The following is a 16,998-nucleotide window of genomic DNA, read 5'->3' on the forward strand; positions in this document are numbered from 1 at the left end:
TCCTCCCTGTGTATACAGTAGCACTCATACGTTTATTGAAGCGGGACTAATTAAAACGTCGACGAGCGTGAGCTGATTCATTAGGTGCGATGGGTCCGTCATGCCCATGCACCGTTAGCACCGGGCCCGTCCCGATGCTGGGCTGGGATGCGCCCAGCGAGGCTGCAGCCTGTGTTATTATCCATCTACAGCTAATTAAAGTCGCCTGATTGTGTCAGGGCTCCGTCTCCTGGAGCCACAGCGCAGCACTGCAGATGCTGATGTTGCAGTTTCACAACCATCACGCGTGATGATGATTGATAGTGTTATTCTTATGTTTGTGTTCCGGTGGTGTCCCCAACCAGTCGCCTGCTGCTTTCAAGCCTGCGCCACTCGTTTCTCACCTCTCTCTCTGCGCGTCTTCGCTGCCGCTCCGCTCTGCCGCGGTTCTTCGTCGGCAGCGAGCGGAGGCATCTCATTGACCCAGTTAGTGTCTTGGGTCTGACTGCGCCAGCGAGGAGGAGCGCCTCCGCTGTAAGTCAGAATCTGCCGCAGTGACACACATCCACATGAAGCTCATCCGCGCAGCCGCTGTGCAGCGCCGTGTCACAGTGTTCAAACAATGCATTGTCATTTTCCTTTGGTTTAAACAGTGATAGTGCGTCTTTATATTATATTAAAGCAGCACTGATGCTGCTTCCCTGTAGACAAACTGACATTCACACAAAGCAGACTGGGAAATCATCAATTTTGCATGAAACCTTTGAGCGTTATAGATTTGAAGCGCTGCCCTTTGAAGTTAAAAACTCTTGTAAAACCTATTTTTCCCTCTGTGTGGATGTAATATTATACACACGAACACATGTTTTAAGAATTCTAATTTCAAAGCGGCTGCTTTAAGAATCAGAAAACATCCTGAGGAGCTGTAATCGCTGTTGGATTGATCAAAGCGCGTCTGACGTTCTCGTCTTCACTGGTTTAAAATAGGAGCAGAAGCCAAATAGACGGGAGCCGTTTGTCTTCCAGAAGGAAAAGTTTGATAAAGCGCTGAATTAGAAGCATAAAACACAAGGGAGCAGCTTTTGGCGCAAACCCTCAAACATTTGTGTTTCCAGCACTGGTCCCATTAACGATGCACTTTAGACGCTCTGCTCCTCCTACTGGGAATAAAGGTCCAATCAAGGCTGAGATCATTCCTGTTGAGGTGATTCAACAGCTCGGTGGTTCCACGGCTGGGAGGAGCTGCTGCCGCTGCTGCCGCCGCTGCTGTAGGTGTGACGGTGACCTCCCATTACTTCCTGCATGCCGCTCGGCTCTACCCAGATCTGGAGACGAGCCGAGCGGCTCGCGTCCCCTTTGCTCCTCCTCCCCCTTTAGCCGGTGTATTCAGGGAGGCTGACAGCGGCTGGCAGAGCTCCCTGCAGCACGCGGGGCTGAACAGCCTGCGGTCACACACCTTCATAGCAACACAGTGGGATGGGCTCTGTTTTCATCTGCTGCTTTTACGAGTTATTTATGAGGCCGGGAATCTGGAATCGCATCCAAGCTGTTGAGATTTGTGCTAATGAAGGCGTAAAAGAGGACAGACGCTGCACATTTATACGTTTCTATATTCAAGTCAAGTGCCTGAATTTTTACCCCTTTTTACTCTTTGAGAGGACGCGAGCTTCTAAATAAAGCGCTGACATAAATGAGGTCAGGTCTGCAGCATCTTCTGCCTCCTTGGAAGCTGCCTGAGCAGAATCCCTGGAGCACGTATGTGAGAAGACGTCTACGGACTAGATGGTGCCAGCGTTTGATGCGAGCGCTTGTTAAAGTAGATGAGACCAGGAAGCTGAGCCCACGTCTCTGTACAGTCTGCAGTCTGTGAAGCGCCGGTGCTGCTGAGTCCACATACCTCACATGCCTCTGGTGCCACCTGAGCTCAGAGTTCGTTACCTCTGCTCTGTTGGGGTTTGTTAAGGACTAAATATTTCACGTCTCACTTTCTCCCACCCGTTCGGATCCACAAAGGCAGCATGTGTGCCGAGGCGGCGCCCCTCCCTCCCATCGCCCACCTATTGTGAACCTTTTGACACACACACAAGGGGACGGTGAAATACTGAGGCCGGGAAGTGGAGCAGGGTGCAGACAGGCTCATTATCAGCCAGCTGGGCATTCGTACCCCCACCCCCCTTCTCCTACGCCCCTCCCATCCAAACTATAATAACACTCGGTTGTCTGGTTCCCATTAGCGAGCAGACGAAACAGGGCCGTGGGCCAGAGAGACAGATCCAGTGCAGTGAGTCCCACGTAGAGTGGCACGAGTTCGCCTTCATAGTAATAAGGAGTTTTAATTAGCACAAAACCCCAGAAAACAAGAGGGCTCATGCTAATAAGTAGAGGATGCTCTCAGATGAGGCTGAGGTCCGTGGTTAGAAGGTAATCATGGCTGAAAGACGGAGCCAGCAGCCATTTTGTCAAGCTTGTTTACAAAAGTGAAGCGAGTTGTGTTTTGGATTCACTGGTTTGATGTTTGCTAACGTGCATCTCTCTCATCTTTTCTGAGTCTCCATGGTTTTCTATGAGACGCCTGAAGGTTTATTGGAGACAGATCCCACTGAGATGCTCCAGGACCCGACTCCATGTTCACACTTACTATTTGAGCAGAGCAGAGAGGAATCCACTGCTCTGTTCATAATAAAACATGGATTTGTCAACTAATACAACATTTTACCTGCTAGGGCCTTTTTTAACTGCACACATGAACATGTGACGACACCTTCAGGATCCACGCGGCCGTGTTTGTACTACGCACCGCTGGCCGGCCGCCAGCCCGTCTTCCCAGAATACTCTGGACTGGCTGAGGCGCTGGCAGGCAGCTGACGGGTCAGCGCCACCCTCCTCCTGCCCCGTCGGACTCTTTATAGCCGTGCGTGAACCTCTGCAGGGCCACCGGTGTGTGTGGTGGTGCGTTCATGTTCAGATGTTCAGGTAGTTTTTGTCACCTGCGTTTCCCTCGGGAGTGATTTCACTGAGTTGTTTGCTCTGTGAGTGCAGAGTCCTGCAGTTACACACGTCCTCACCTGGGACCTGCCTGCTACACTCACAAACCAGATGAACGCTTATACCTTTACTCTACTGATTCCTCGTCTAAAAGGACACAACAGCATCATTAATAAACAGCCTCCGAGCCGGCCTGCAGTGGCTCTTGCTGTGCATTCGTGCTGTCAGATGTCTCGTCTCGTCTGTCTGGTAACAGGACCATCAGTCATCACTTCCCCCTCCTGGCCTCCAGCAGCCAGGGCCCAGTTTGACTCCACCACCAGTTCCCTCCTGGAGCCACGGGGGGGAGGTTGCCAGTTCAGTGCTCCCCACGGCTGCAGCCGATCCACCAGCATCGTGTTTAATAACAATCATCTCAGTCTGAAGATCAGAACAATAATTTACACACCCTTCAGAAGTGATCAGAAGCAGAACAAGCCAAGTAGACTGAAGCAAAATTATGCTGTAGTGTTGAGACAACACAGATTATAGAAGAGGGGTTTAGTTTACATTGTAGCCGATATTCCCTGTTTATTTTGTTTCCATGTCAAACGCTTCGATTCCTGCCTCTGAGGCCTGTTGCCATGGCAGCCAGTGATGGACAGTCCTGGCTGGGCAGTGGCTCATTAATTACCGTAAGCAGACTCTGGTTCACAGGGCGACCGAGCGGTGCGGCTCCTGGCTGTGAACCAGGAGAAGCATCTTTACTGTGAGATGTCAGAAGACCTCAAACCTGGAGGGAGCGCAGATCTACACATAAACGTTTAAAGGTTTATTACGTCCACAAGTTTAATTCATGAGATGATTAGAAAGTGTTATTAGAATATTAAGAGCTGCTTGTACTTCTTTGTCTAATATCCTGTGATGCTACAGTTTTCCCGAATTTCCCAAATTTGTAGCGTGTGCTTCAGGAGCTTTGGCTGAAATAACGCTGTCGAATCGGCCGTGTGCGTCGTAAAGCAGGAGCTGATTGTAATTATACGTTTCACAGAAGCTACAGCTGCTAATGGAGGTGCTCACTGGAGTATGGCTTCTCTCCGGACTATTCTGAGGCCCAGATCTGTCGACTCAGCACCTCGCGCCCGGCCGAGGGCTCCGGGAACCAGTCCGCCTGCATGCCGGCGCTAATGCATCACACAACATGCGGTGACTAATCACAAGGCTGAGCGTCGCTGCGTTAAACCTGAGTCGCTGCGGAGGAACACACCTTGTCGTCAGTCTAACAAACCAATTTGCTCAATTGTTCAGCCGTTTGTCCCCTGAATGAGGAAATTGCTAATCATTATTAGCGGCTAATTACCTCCTAATGTTTGATTTGGCATCAACAGGAAGCCGCAGCCCTGCTGTGTTCCGTGTGAGGGATTAGCGGCAGCACTCCTGGGGATTTCTGGTGTCACCTTTTAGAGTGGCCTCAACTTTCTGCCTTGTGTGCGGTGCCAGCTGGCAGCGCCGCTCCGTGTTGGCTGCGGTTCCACACTGTGGAAAAGCTCCACCGAGCTCTTTAATGTGTGCTGGGTCTCAGACTGGGGTCAGGGTCGTCTTAGGGAAGAACCCCGTGGAACCCTGTTATCTTCAGGTTGCTCTACTAAATTTAGCATCAGTGATTTCACGCAGGCGCCTGTTTGGAGGTCGACCTGACATTGGGACGACCTCGGCCGCTGCTGCAGCTGCAGACGTGCGCGCCGTCGCCTGCGTTTAATTGCGTTAGCGCTGACGGGGTCGCAGCTTTGACACATGCTGCTCCTGCAGCTAGTGGCAGAATGAGATGTGTCCGGGTTGCGTGGCTCATGCTGGGCTGGTGCTGCACATCCACACACCGTGTATATTTAGACCTGTAAAAATACCACCGGCGCTTCAACAGAGCAGCTCCTTGGAAGACGTAATACAATGATTGAAAAAGGCCGTTTGACACCTTATGCATCCAGTCGAGCGTCTGCGCTCTATTAATTACTTATTGCAGCGGATTACGCTCCAGATTGAGCCCTCATTCATCCAGATCTCGCTAATATAATCTGCCTCTGAACATTTCCTAGCGACTTATCTGTCTGAGCCCTCCCGCTGGGCGAGTGATATTTATTGTGTTGTGCTGGAGCGTTCGGCTCCGCTGTCGGGCTGAGAGGGGCTTTATCTGCATCCAGCGGCAGCCGCGGCTTCTTTGTCCCGTCCCTCCCGCCGCCGTCTGCGCTGGTCATACACTTCCTGTTAAATCCCATTACCAGAGCCTGGCGCCGCTCTCTGCAGCTGCGTACAGATGCTCCGTTCCCATCCTCACTCATCCTCCGCCCTAAGACCGTGTTTTTCCTCTCCACGTTGGGAGTTGTTGGTGATGTCACTGTGCAACGAGCTCCACAAATGCCTCAGCATCGTACGTAAGCAGGCGTGCCGCTGCACAATATTCCCCTGTTCCCTGTTTTTCCACAACTAGAGGTTCTGACTGCAGCAACAGCGAAGCGTGTTTCACAAGTACTGATGCTTAAATCATGCTTTTATCTTATATGACATGTGACAGGAATGATGCCAAGGCGCTTAAACCTAATCCTTACATCAACCTACACTAACACTAATCCTCATCTCTACCTTAAAGCCACGTTCAAGTACATTTATACAGAAGGGAGATTGTCTGACATCCGTCCTCACACTGCTGGCCAGCGAAAACATCCCAACTGTAGCTTTGAAGATAAAACAATGACCCTTCACTTTGATTTGGAGACAAAGGAGCAGAATCTAGAAAAACAAAGATGTGAAAGACAAATGTGTTTTTTTGTTGTTTTTGTGTTTTGGTGCTTCATTGAAATTGTCATTTGTGACGCAAACAAGCTCAAACCCTTTAACAGACTGAATGCAATCCTAACACTCAGGATCCAACGTAACACAGTAGCTGAATGACCTCGGTCTGTTTGTCCAGCTGGGTCTCAGAGCGGTAGGCCCTCATCCACCACAGTTCTACTGTAATATCCTTCATGCATGACGTGCGTGACCCACACTCATAAGCAGATGAAGTAAAGGCTGTGAGCCCGCTGGTCTCTGAGGGCCCGGATTGCCTGGTTCATCCAGTCCCAGCAGGGTGACGACTGTGTAACTACAATCAGTTAATCCCACAGACTGGGGAGTGAAACCAGCCGCACCAGTAGGAGACACCATCTGGAGCGGGACTGGCTGCCACTCACCCAACGGGCTCAGGAGAGCAGTGCATCTGAGTGACTGACTGTGTTACTGTGTGGGGGGAAAGGTTTGAGGAGAGTCTGGACCTGAACCTCCTCTAGGACGACTCGCAGACTTCAGGGTCCGACAGCGACGCAGGTCAAACTCTGGCTCTGCTGGCTTTTAATTAACAGGCTTCATAAAGCCAGTGTGAGAGAGTTGTCCCAGTGGAAGATGTAGTTGTAGTTTATCATTATGGACATGTGATGGCTGAGATTAGTCTATAAAGGTGTTTATATCAGCTGAGCCCGTATTGGTCTGGAGTGTTTTTAATAGTTTTCTCTGAGCCGCGGTTCGACTGCTATATTTAGTAAACAGGGATCCCCGGGTTTGTTTCTGAGCAGCTCAGCACAAGATGTCGTCTAATCCGCTGTTCGTCCAAAGAGATTAACTCTGTCACCAGGGTTCGGATTAAACCACAACTGGAGCCTGAGGCAGGAACGAGGCCAGAGGTGGCCCAGGTGTGAAGTCAAGCCTCAGCTGTAGCCGGCAGAGAAACAAGCGAGTTGGTCTGACTTCTATGAGCTGATGGATGGAAGGATAGAGTGAGCGGGAGCTGTGAACCATCACGCTCAGTCTTTCTGACAGATAAATATGTGGAACACCTGAGAACTGAATTTAAGGAATTGAAAGTGAGACAAATGGAGGGAAACCGGGGCAGTTTGTGCTGTGATTGGGTTCATACAACATTAAAACATTGTCATTTCCTTTCTGTGTTCACTCCTTTTGAACGCATCAGTAGAGAAATTAGGTTTGGATCAGACACAGAAACTTCAAAGGAGCCTGTGAAGAAACGAGCCTGAAAGTGTCCCGTGTCAGAAACTCAGTGTTTTCCATGTGGATAAGAGACGAATTAGAGAGAAACAGGCTGCAGAGTAAATGTTCAGGCAGACGATGACAGACGCATGTTCACTCTACAAAACCACTCAACTCAAGGCAGGCGCCTTTTCTAAGGTCAGCGTGAGCGGATGAGTCCTTCCTGCCTCTCACTCGTTCCCACTCTGGGTAGAACGGGTTCAGACTCACATTTTCCATTCGTCTGTGCGTGAGTCACAGCGTCCGGCTGGTCTTATTCTGGCTGGAAGCTCAGACCGGACAGTATCGAAGGCAGAACAGAAGGAGGAGGTATAAAAACCGCCCTCCGTCTGCACCTCAGTGACCTGCACAGCGTGTACCTGTGGGTCACGTCCTGATTTCTGTACTGTAGTCCTCTGACTGTGACCTAGACTCAGTGCTTTGGTTGCTCGTTCCTCTTGTCACGTGTTTAGTGTGAGTCTGCATTTAGGAAAATATTAATATCGGTGCGGTTCCTAGAATGAGCCTGGCTCAGACTGAGCCTTTAAATAACTGAGCTGCAGCGCGTTCCTAGAATATACCTTCCTCTCCTTCCCTCTCATCCTCACTTCTTCCCTCCTTTCCTTTCTCTCTCTCTCCTTATCTGTCTCACCCCTGTCTTATCATGGCTCAGCTAAAAGAAAACCCTGATTCTTATGAAGCTGCTGTGCAGAAGGCACAGCCTCATCCAGCTTCTCCTCACAGCGATGCAGAAGCTCCGTGTGTCTGAATCTGAGCTGCGCGAAGACGTCCGTCTCAGTAAAGTACCAATCTAAGAAGCTGTGCAGGAGTCTAGTTGCACAGAGCATCACCGTCCGTGAGCTCCGCTCGTTTACATTCACATTTAAATCACATTAACCTGACAACATGCAAATCAGCCACAGAACGGATGAGACGCTGAGCAGATCCAGGCCATTGCTGCTTGTATCAATGGGACCATCAGGTCATCTGCAGCTTGCATTAGAGTAAATACATTATTAGACTTGGCCTTAATCTCATAATACAAGTGAAACATGTTCGCACGTATTAATATGTTTGACCTTTGTCAGAATCTGCTTCACATCAACACGTCGGACAATGGGTTCCTGCGGCGTTCTCCTGAGCTCATTCACATCTGCACAGACCCTCGTCCAGCTGCTTTAATGGCTCCATTTACTTTTAATGTTGTTTTTTGTAGTTTATCTCATGAGCTAGTGGTGAAAGGACTGTTTGTTGCTTCTTCTTTTTTCAGACTGCAATGAGGAGACGAGGAAGCAGGGAAGTGTTCAAAGACAAGAAATCCACCAATCAGGTAAAAATATAGTATATGATGTAATCAGTTATGCTCAGCAGTCTACAGTTAATATTAGGCATCACTCATATGAGCATCAGGACAAGTAGAAGCCTCTAATTGTTTAACTGCACTACTTATTTACCGAAGGGTTCTGTTTTTCCCACCAGGAGGACAGTGCAGACCTCAGGTGCCAGCTTCAGTTCGCCAAAGAGGAGTCCAGCCTGATGAGGAAGAAGATGGCGAAGCTGGGTCGAGAGAAGGACGAACTGGAGCAGGAGGTGCAAAAGTACAAGTCCGTGTACGGGGACGTGGACAGCCCCCTCCCGCTGGCCGAGTGCTCGGGGGGGGGTCCCCACAGCACGCGGGAGGCCGAGCTGCGCCTGCGCCTCAAGCTGGTGGAGGAGGAGGCCAACATCCTGGGCAGGAAGATCGTGGAGCTGGAGGTGGAGAACCGCAGCCTGAGGGCGGAGAACGACGACATCCGCTGTCAGTACGAGAGGGACTGCTTCGGCCGCGAGCCCTTCTCCAGCATGCCGTCGTCGCCGTACGGGGGCGACGCGCTGGAGTCGGCCGGCGAGCTGCGCCGCCACCTGCAGTTCGTGGAGGAGGAGGCCGAGCTGCTGCGCCGCTCCATCTCGGAGATCGAGGACCACAACAGGCAGCTGACGTCTGAGCTCAATCGCTTCAAGTTCGGCCCTGGCGGCGGTTCTGGCGGTTCTGGCGGTTCTGGCGGCTCCGGCTCCATCACAGAGGAAGCCGCTGACGCCGGCCTGTTCAAACCGGCTAACGGGGGCGGTGGGAACGGCTCCACCGCAGCCATGATGATGGAGGAGCTGAAGTCTGCGCGGATGCAAATCAACGAGCTGAGTGGGAAAGTCATGAAGCTGCAGTACGAGAACCGCGTCCTCATGTCCAACGTCCAGCGCTGCGACCTGGCCGCGCACCTGGGCCTGCGCACCGGCAGCACCGGCAGCCCCCGCGACAGCGACGCCGACAGCGACGCAGGGCGCCGCGAGCCCGGCGACGACGAGGACGCGGGCCGGCTCCTGCTCCTCCACCCCAAGAGGGAGGGCCCCATCGGGGGCGAGAGCGACTCCGAGGACCTGTTTGAGAAAACGGCCACCACCTCCGGGTTCGGCAGCGTCAAACCCTCGGACGGCAGCGAGCCCAGCGCCGCGGAGCTGGCCGCCCGCCGCCGGGAGGAGCGGGAGTCCTTCAGCAGCGTGAAGCGGGAGGCGGAGAGGCTCGGGAGGACGGTGGACCGGCTCATCACCGACACCGACAGCCTGATCCTGGAGGGCCGGCTGCTGGTGACGACCGGCGAGGCCACGGACGCGGCGGCGGCCTCCGGGCCCAAAGCCGACTCCCAGGTCCTGGACTCCATCAACACCCGCATGAAGGCCTTCCGCACCGAGCTGCACATCTTCATGGAGAAGGTGGACCACGTGGGGGAGGGGCTGCGGGAGCGGACGGACGACCTGTCGCCCATGCCCAACCTCACGGAGTCCAGCAGCTTCCTGTCCAGCGTCACCTCCATGTCCCGGGACTCCCCCATCGGCACCTTCGGGCGAGACCTGGCCACGGACTTCCAGGTGAGCCTCCATCCGCTCCGTTGGGAGAAAATATCAACAGGGAGGATCCAGAAAAGGCAGAGACTCTTCTCGCATATTATCGATTGACATTTAGCTTCAAGCGCCTCCACGTGATCCGTCTTTAGAAGGAAAGCGAGCGTCCTGACAGCGAGCGGGGGGGGTCAGTGTAGGTAGAGGGATGAGTTAACCCGGCGGTGCAGCCGTAAATGGGATCATTCATTTAGGTTTGATTTAACAGGCCCTCGACGTGCCGTCATTAGTGGAGCGTTTAGAGTCAGAGCAAACTGTGAGTTCTCTGTAGAGTCGCACACACACACACACACACACACACACACACACACACACCATGCAGTCCGTGAGGAAGTCATTAGACCGGTTAATTAAAGGCCGGGCTCGGATTCTTTGAGTCTGTCTTTCAAGTCATGCTGTAGGTTCTGGAAGAAGTCGCCGTTGACCCTGGTGACCTTCTCACCTTGGTAGCTCGAGTTGCATTGTGGGTAACGTATGCACAGACTGCTGCGCTCACAGGAATCCGAGCCCGTCCATTAAAGCTTGAACATGAGGTAGCCTCATATGGAGCCGTCTGGGGGGGGGGGGGTTACCAGCCACCCAGCTCCACCACCACTGCTACCCCTCCCCTGACCCACCACCTCCACCATTGCTCCCCGCCGCTGCCACATACACATCTGCATCTCCGCGCCGCATCCTCATAGCCAGCAGCTCCACCTGCACTCACTGTCTGCAGCTGAGGGGTGGGGGGGGGGGGTGGGCACTGCCGGACCCACAGCCGCTCCATTCAGCTTGATTCAAAGCTTTTATTGCATGAGGTCCAGTAAACACTCTCCTCTTCTTACAGGTTAGTTACGCCATCCTATCATTAGTGACTCATTATAGCCCATAATTGCTGTAGATTCATGGGGCTGGTTGCTCTGTACTGTTGCTGAGGAAACCCTGATGTGTGTGAGCGTCTTGGAGCGAACACGAGCAGCAGAAGCAGCTCCGTTAGGGATCGGGCCCGGCGACTTTGACGGGGGGAGACAACGACGCGACCCCGCGGCCGCCTCCATCCTCACTCTGCTGCTTCGCTCCGCTGCGTCTGGGTGAAGCTGGGTGCTTTAGTCGAAGCGCATCACTGGCAACTCACGCCTTTGATACACTCACACGCGTGCAACAGAGACGGTCAAATATCCCCAGATGAGGACACGATAAATAATAATGAAGGGAAGAAGCAGGCACATTCACCAAAGAGAAGAAAAATAGATTTTCTTAGTAATAAGTATTTACATGACCAGTAGGTTGAAGACAATGTTTTCTCTTTTGAAGAGTAGATCTGTATCTCTCCAACATTTTATGACCGTAATTACAGTTAGTCATTTGTGTCTTTTTTGTTACATTGTGTCAAAGCCAAACCTTAATAGTCTCTTATTTTGAAATGCTGATTACTGCAAGCAACACACGCTTTGCTGGTGATGAGCTCAGCGCGTTCGAGGCCGCTCGCGAGTTCCTGCTGCTGTGCTGTGTGAGAACCCAGCCTCCCGCTTCTTTAGCTCACAAGCGCACACACACACACGCGCACACACACACACACACACGCACACACACACACACACACGCACATACGCACACACACACGCACACACACACGCACGCACACAAACACGCACACACACACACACGCACACACACGCACACACATGCACACACACGCACACACACGCACACACATGCACACACACGCACACACACACACGCACACACACGCACACACACGCGCACACACACACACACACACACACACTGCTGTGCACGGGCATGTGTGGGAAACGTTGGGAATCTCTCCGCTGTTGGTTTGGACTCATGGATCCCTCATCGCATGCGCTTCATAACAGGTGTTTTGCATTCTTTTCCCCCCTGAATCCCTCTCTTTGTTCCTCTTTGTGTTCCCGCCAGATGTTTCAGCCCATGATTTTGTTCATCCTCATTCTCGTTCTCTTCTCATCTCTCTCATACGGCGTCATCTTTAAGTTGGTCTTCCTCTTCGCGCTCTTCTTCGTCCTCTAGTCCGCTCGTTCTTCTCCACACCGTCTCGTCTGTTAGTTGATTTCTCCCCCTCTGCTTATATTCTTTACCCATTTCTGTTTTACTTTTGTTTCTCCCCACACGCTTTCGTTCCTCGTCTTCTCACCACATCTGTTGTCTTCTGTGGGTTTTGTCCGTCTCATCCACCTCCCACGTCTCCCCCTCCACCGCCATCGCCACCGCACCCCTGTATCCTGCACCTGTCGCCCATCGTCCCACCCCCCACACGCCTCCCCACCCTCTTCTCCCCCCACCCCCCACCCCACGTCACTCACAGTCCGGTCAGAGGGATGAGCTGGAGTGGCGTCTAGGACAGGAGCGAGGCGTGGAGCCCCAGAGCCAGAGCCAGGGTGGGGGCCAGGCCCAGAGCAGGGGAGCCGCGGGACTCACTAGGTACCACAGGCCCCTGGCTTTAAGAGCAGAGGTCAGTGCCTCCTCCCTCCTCCATCTGCCCTTCCACTGACTGAGTTTACAGCGTGAGCCTCTGGGCGAGATAATTAACCTGAGCAAAGCAATATGGGAAACTGATTCCTCACTGTGGAGCAGCAGAGCTCCTCAGAGGAAGCAGAGCCTCCGTGGAACAGCCGCACACTGAGCATGTCGCATGTAACACACTAATGCATGCACAGTGCTGAGATTTACTGATGCACTTAGACGCGCCAGTCGGACTCTTTATCTTCCAAAATCACAGACGTTTATAGCGATGCAGTGGAAATGGATTCATTCAGCTGATGACATCCACTCCCACGGCCACTGACGCTCGTTTTCTCATTGACTTTCATGCTGTGAGACGAGCAGCAGAGCTCTCTGGTGCAGCATCACTGGCTCCACAGTCATGAGTCAGCTCAGCAGATTAACCACATGCAAAGTAGTAGCTCACACGCACACACACACGCGCACACACACACACGCACACACACACACACGCACACACACGGCTGGGAAATTAAAGTGTGCACGAAGCTGCAGCTCCCATCAGCTCGGCTCTGTTAAATCCTCCGCTGACTCAGCTGTTTCATAAAGCAGCTGTGCGATTCATAATCGCCGCCTCATGTTTGTTTTTGCAGAGAAATCGCCCGCCGTTACGTAACGGCGGGTCCTGGCGACGCTGATGTGACACTATCACAGTTCCAGTTATGGCACACGGGCGCAGCTCCTTCTGCCGCAGCGTAGTCTGTGGAGGTGACGCGAGCGAACGCAGAAGCAGCAGGATTAGCGCCGCGCCGTCGGCCTGTGTGATTTGCATTTGACATTGGGCTGACAGGGAGCTGATCCGGGGTCAGAACACGCCGAACAGCTCAACTTACTGTTGCTGTGCCGGGTGCAAGCGAAGGCTGGACAGAACAGGAATCACACGAGAAGCTGCAGCAGTTTCCGAAGGGCACAAAGTTCAGTGGTGACTTTACAACAGCACCGCCAAAATAAAAGCGAGACGTTAAAAAAAAGCTCATTTGCATTCAAAGCCACAAACATGAGCATCTCATCCCACACAGTTTTATTTCAATTGCTGTATTTGTCCTTGTGTTAATTATCACATGGCACAAAACAAATAAGGGCCTTCTATTGATTTTTAGTTTTATGATTAATTCAAATCCTTTGCAGAATCATCGTCTATAGTTACAGACAGGACAGAGAGACACGAGCTGTTCACTGCAGCATTAAATGATCACATCCTGAGAGGATGCTGATGAAGACGGAACTGTCAGAATTCATCTAAAGCTTTTTCTGCTCAGTGACGTTTCTGTACCTCCACAGCCTAAAGGGTAAAATTATCTCGTACACAAATCCTTTTCTGAGCTGAGACAGGGCTTAAGGGACATATCAGTATGATACAACTCCTCCGAGGAGCGGGTGAAGTCACTGTGCTCCGTCAGCTGCCGGTTCTGATATCCAGTTTCATCTGGATCAGGAAGGCTGAGAGCTGCGCCAGGCGGGCGGGAGGCTGCTCTGCCTCAGGTACAATAACACTCAGGTCCTCAGGCCATTAACACAAACGAACCCAGCAGCATCAGCTGTAAGAACAGACACAATCCTCCACAAAAGCTTAAGAAACGACAGACACATGCCATTAAACTAATTATTATCGCGCGTTGATGTCTAACATTTTAGATCCAAGCTTTGGTCCAGTCTGCTCCTCTGCTTCCTCCCCAGTGTGCTCTGCAGCAGGAGGACGAGCGCTCGCACCTGGAGGCCCAGCGCGCACGCCTGGAGCTGCAGGGGCTCCCGGGTCATGAGGTTCCGTGGGCCCAGGAGCGGGCGGCGCTGCAGCAGGAGGTCCGTCTGTTCAGGCGCAACACCGTCATCTTCTACATGAAGCTCAGGTGGATTCTGATGCACTGGAGGCTCGGATGCAGGGAGGACGCTGGGGAGGGGGCGCCGAACCCGGAGGCAAGTGTGCCTGTTGTGCAAGTTGGTTCTGTTGCTCTGCTACTGTGATGTAATGCATAGACGGCTCAAACGTTTCTTAAATTCTCATGCTTTGAAACATGCTGGGACATTATCTGAGAGTCTGCTGATGGAGCTGGAGCAGCAAACGGGGACATAAGGGAAACGAATGAGAAAAAGGGCTGTGTTGAATGAGATAAAGGCTCTGAGTGTGTTTAATCATGACGAAGTGTTTTAATCCAGCACAGATCTTCCTCACGCATAGGCAGGAGTTAAATACTGGTGGCAGCCTGTTTGAAGTTGAATGGATGGATGCTTCCTGCTTGATTGATGGTTCATTTACTGCAGAGACCCAAACTTAATACAGGGAAAAAAGGTCAAAGCGCAGCTCTTCACGTGTGTTCGGTCTGTTGCAGTTGGAGAAGTTGGACGGCATCCCGGAGCTGGGGGTGATAATGGAGCAGTCGGAGGCGGAGGCCGATCGGGAGGACAGACTGTGTTTACCGGCGACTCCGGGGGACGTCCCGGATCCTGGGCCCGTCCTCCCTCTGCCGTCACCAGATCGGCACCCGCTCCAGAGACAGGTGCAGGTCAGTGTGCTCCGTCCGTGCAGCTCCGCGTCATCTGTGAAGATGGAAGGTTTCATTCCAGTTGTGTGCAGAGCAGCGTCTGGAGCCGTTTGGCACCATATGCAGATGAGGATTTCGACCCAGATATCTATTTAGACTAGCGGCAGTAATTATTTTGGTTGCACCCAGTTCCAAGCGACAGAGTCTCAGTTACAGTGGAAAGAGACAAGTGAACAGTGAGTTACTGAGGCTGCTGAGGGTTTAATACGTGGGTCTCTGCTCAGCCTGGTAAAGAAAATAGACTGGGATCTATTATTAAGCAGCCTTAAGTGCTCTACTTTGCATCGGGTTGGATTTTTCCATAACTTCAAGTGGTCTGTGGAGTAATCTGACATTGTTTTTCTGTCCACTTGACTTGCTTTAGTTCCTGCAGAGCAGAGGCACAGATTGATTCAGTTTTCAGGCATTTTAGAAAAACGTAAAAAAAAGGTGAACTGCAGTCACCTCAGGGCAGTTAAGCGCATGCTGTTGGATGTCACTGCTCACGCAGCCCCAAAGCCCATGAATGCAGATTCAGACCTAGATGGCTTTGTCTTTAATCTGAACTTTAATCAGAAGTTCAGCAGATCAGAAGGTTTGCAGGTTATTCAGGCGGAGCCGGAGACAGATGGGAGGCGATTTACACATAAAGCAGGTCCACGCTTTGAAGGGAAACGCGGGCGGAGCGAGGATTAACCCGTCCTGCGTGTGTGCTTGTGGCCCGAGCAGTGCGGGGAGAACCGGCGCGTGCTGCAGGCCCTGCGGACGCTGCTGGAGGAGTTCCGGGAGGAGCTGCGGGAGGAGGAGACGCGGCGGCGCCAGCTGCACCAGTCCTACGCCAGCGACAAGGCCGCGTGGGAGCTCAAGTGGGCGGAGGTGCGGTGCCACGTCTCCCAGGTACAGATGGCGCCTCAGCGCCTCACCTTTAAGGGGATGGAGCACAATCTGGCGTGGGAACATGTCGAATCCCCACAGGGCGAATAGAATATGCAACACTGTAAACACACAACAGAAGAAAAATGACCCGAACTAAAGGCGTGGGTCCAAATCCAGGGACGCTGACGTTCCTGTTAGCATTTAGTGTCAGAGCACTTTCCAGCTTCATCCCATAAAACGGCATCTGCAGCTCTGGGAACCAATTAAGGGGTTTGAGTTATGACGGGAGATTATCTTTTTAACGCGCGCACTTTTATAATCCGTGCAGCTTTTACACGCTTCGTATCCGTCCACAGAGCAGAGGTCGCCGAGGGCCGCGGCGAGAACTAATTTACTTAGTTTCCTCTGATAACACCATGTTCACGGCTTGTCTGGCTCTGCTGGGCTTCGGTCTGATTAAGACCTCGGAGATCAAGCCTGAAATGCTTGGCTTTTTATTTACTGGTTTTCCTCCACAGCCTTTGAGAGAAAAGTGGAGTCAGAAACACCTCCACCTGAAAAGCTCCTGGTGTTTAATATCTTCAGCAGGTGTTAATTGCGTTGCTCGTGCTGCCTCTGGTTTGGCCACTGACTTACTGTCTATATTTATACGCTGTCCTTCATCCTGGCAGTCAGTCAGCAGCTATTGCTGTGCACGTCGTCCTCCTCAGGATGTAATCACACGCTTTCAGAGCCCGGTGTAAAAGTGGACTCGGTTTGTGAATGGCTGTTGCGTAAGCCGGCGTTTGAAGGCGGCCTCTGCTCGCTCTTCACGCGGCTTCTCTGCAGCAGATGCTGATTCGGAGCATTGTGCTGTGGGATCAGAGCGGAAGACGACGAGAGTGGGAAGGAGAAACTTCCAGAGCGGATTCCCCTCACGCGGTTCTGCAGCTTTGAAGATATGTGCAGTACACGCGGGTCCTGGGTTCATGTCCCTGCGCTTTAATGTGGCGTGAAATGGACATCAGGGAATGTTTTTAGCACCTAACGTGTATTTGTACACATGTTCAACACTGTAACCAAGCAACTGAAATAAAAACAGTATTTCTGTCGTTGGAGAGTTTCTTATCGAATGGAAAAATGTAGTTTGAACTAAATTGCGTTGAAC

At 52.1% G+C, this 16,998-nt stretch overlaps 1 protein-coding gene across 5 annotated transcripts in view; it reads left to right on the forward strand.

Moving 5' to 3' along the window:
* The window catches only part of LOC114843965 (microtubule cross-linking factor 1), a 29,268-nt gene that overhangs the window by 4,880 nt on the left and 7,390 nt on the right, over positions 1-16,998 (forward strand). For 4 of the 5 annotated variants that reach the window (XR_005896860.2, XM_041068020.2, XM_041068021.2 and 1 more), the window contains exons 4-9: positions 8,270-8,329; positions 8,479-9,903; positions 12,260-12,406; positions 14,134-14,370; positions 14,784-14,957; positions 15,705-15,872. Coding sequence is in view for 4 of the 5 variants with exons in the window: in XM_041068020.2 (XP_040923954.1) it covers positions 8,270-8,329; positions 8,479-9,903; positions 12,260-12,406; positions 14,134-14,370; positions 14,784-14,957; positions 15,705-15,872 (2,211 nt within the window). In the remaining variant the exon portion in view is untranslated. The remainder of the gene's footprint in view (positions 1-8,269; positions 8,330-8,478; positions 9,904-12,259; positions 12,407-14,133; positions 14,371-14,783; positions 14,958-15,704; positions 15,873-16,998) is intronic. The other variant, XM_029130889.3, reaches the window with a different exon arrangement.

The sequence above is a fragment of the Betta splendens genome, chromosome 17, assembly GCF_900634795.4.
Source record: "Betta splendens chromosome 17, fBetSpl5.4, whole genome shotgun sequence".
NCBI lineage: Eukaryota > Metazoa > Chordata > Actinopteri > Anabantiformes > Osphronemidae > Betta > Betta splendens.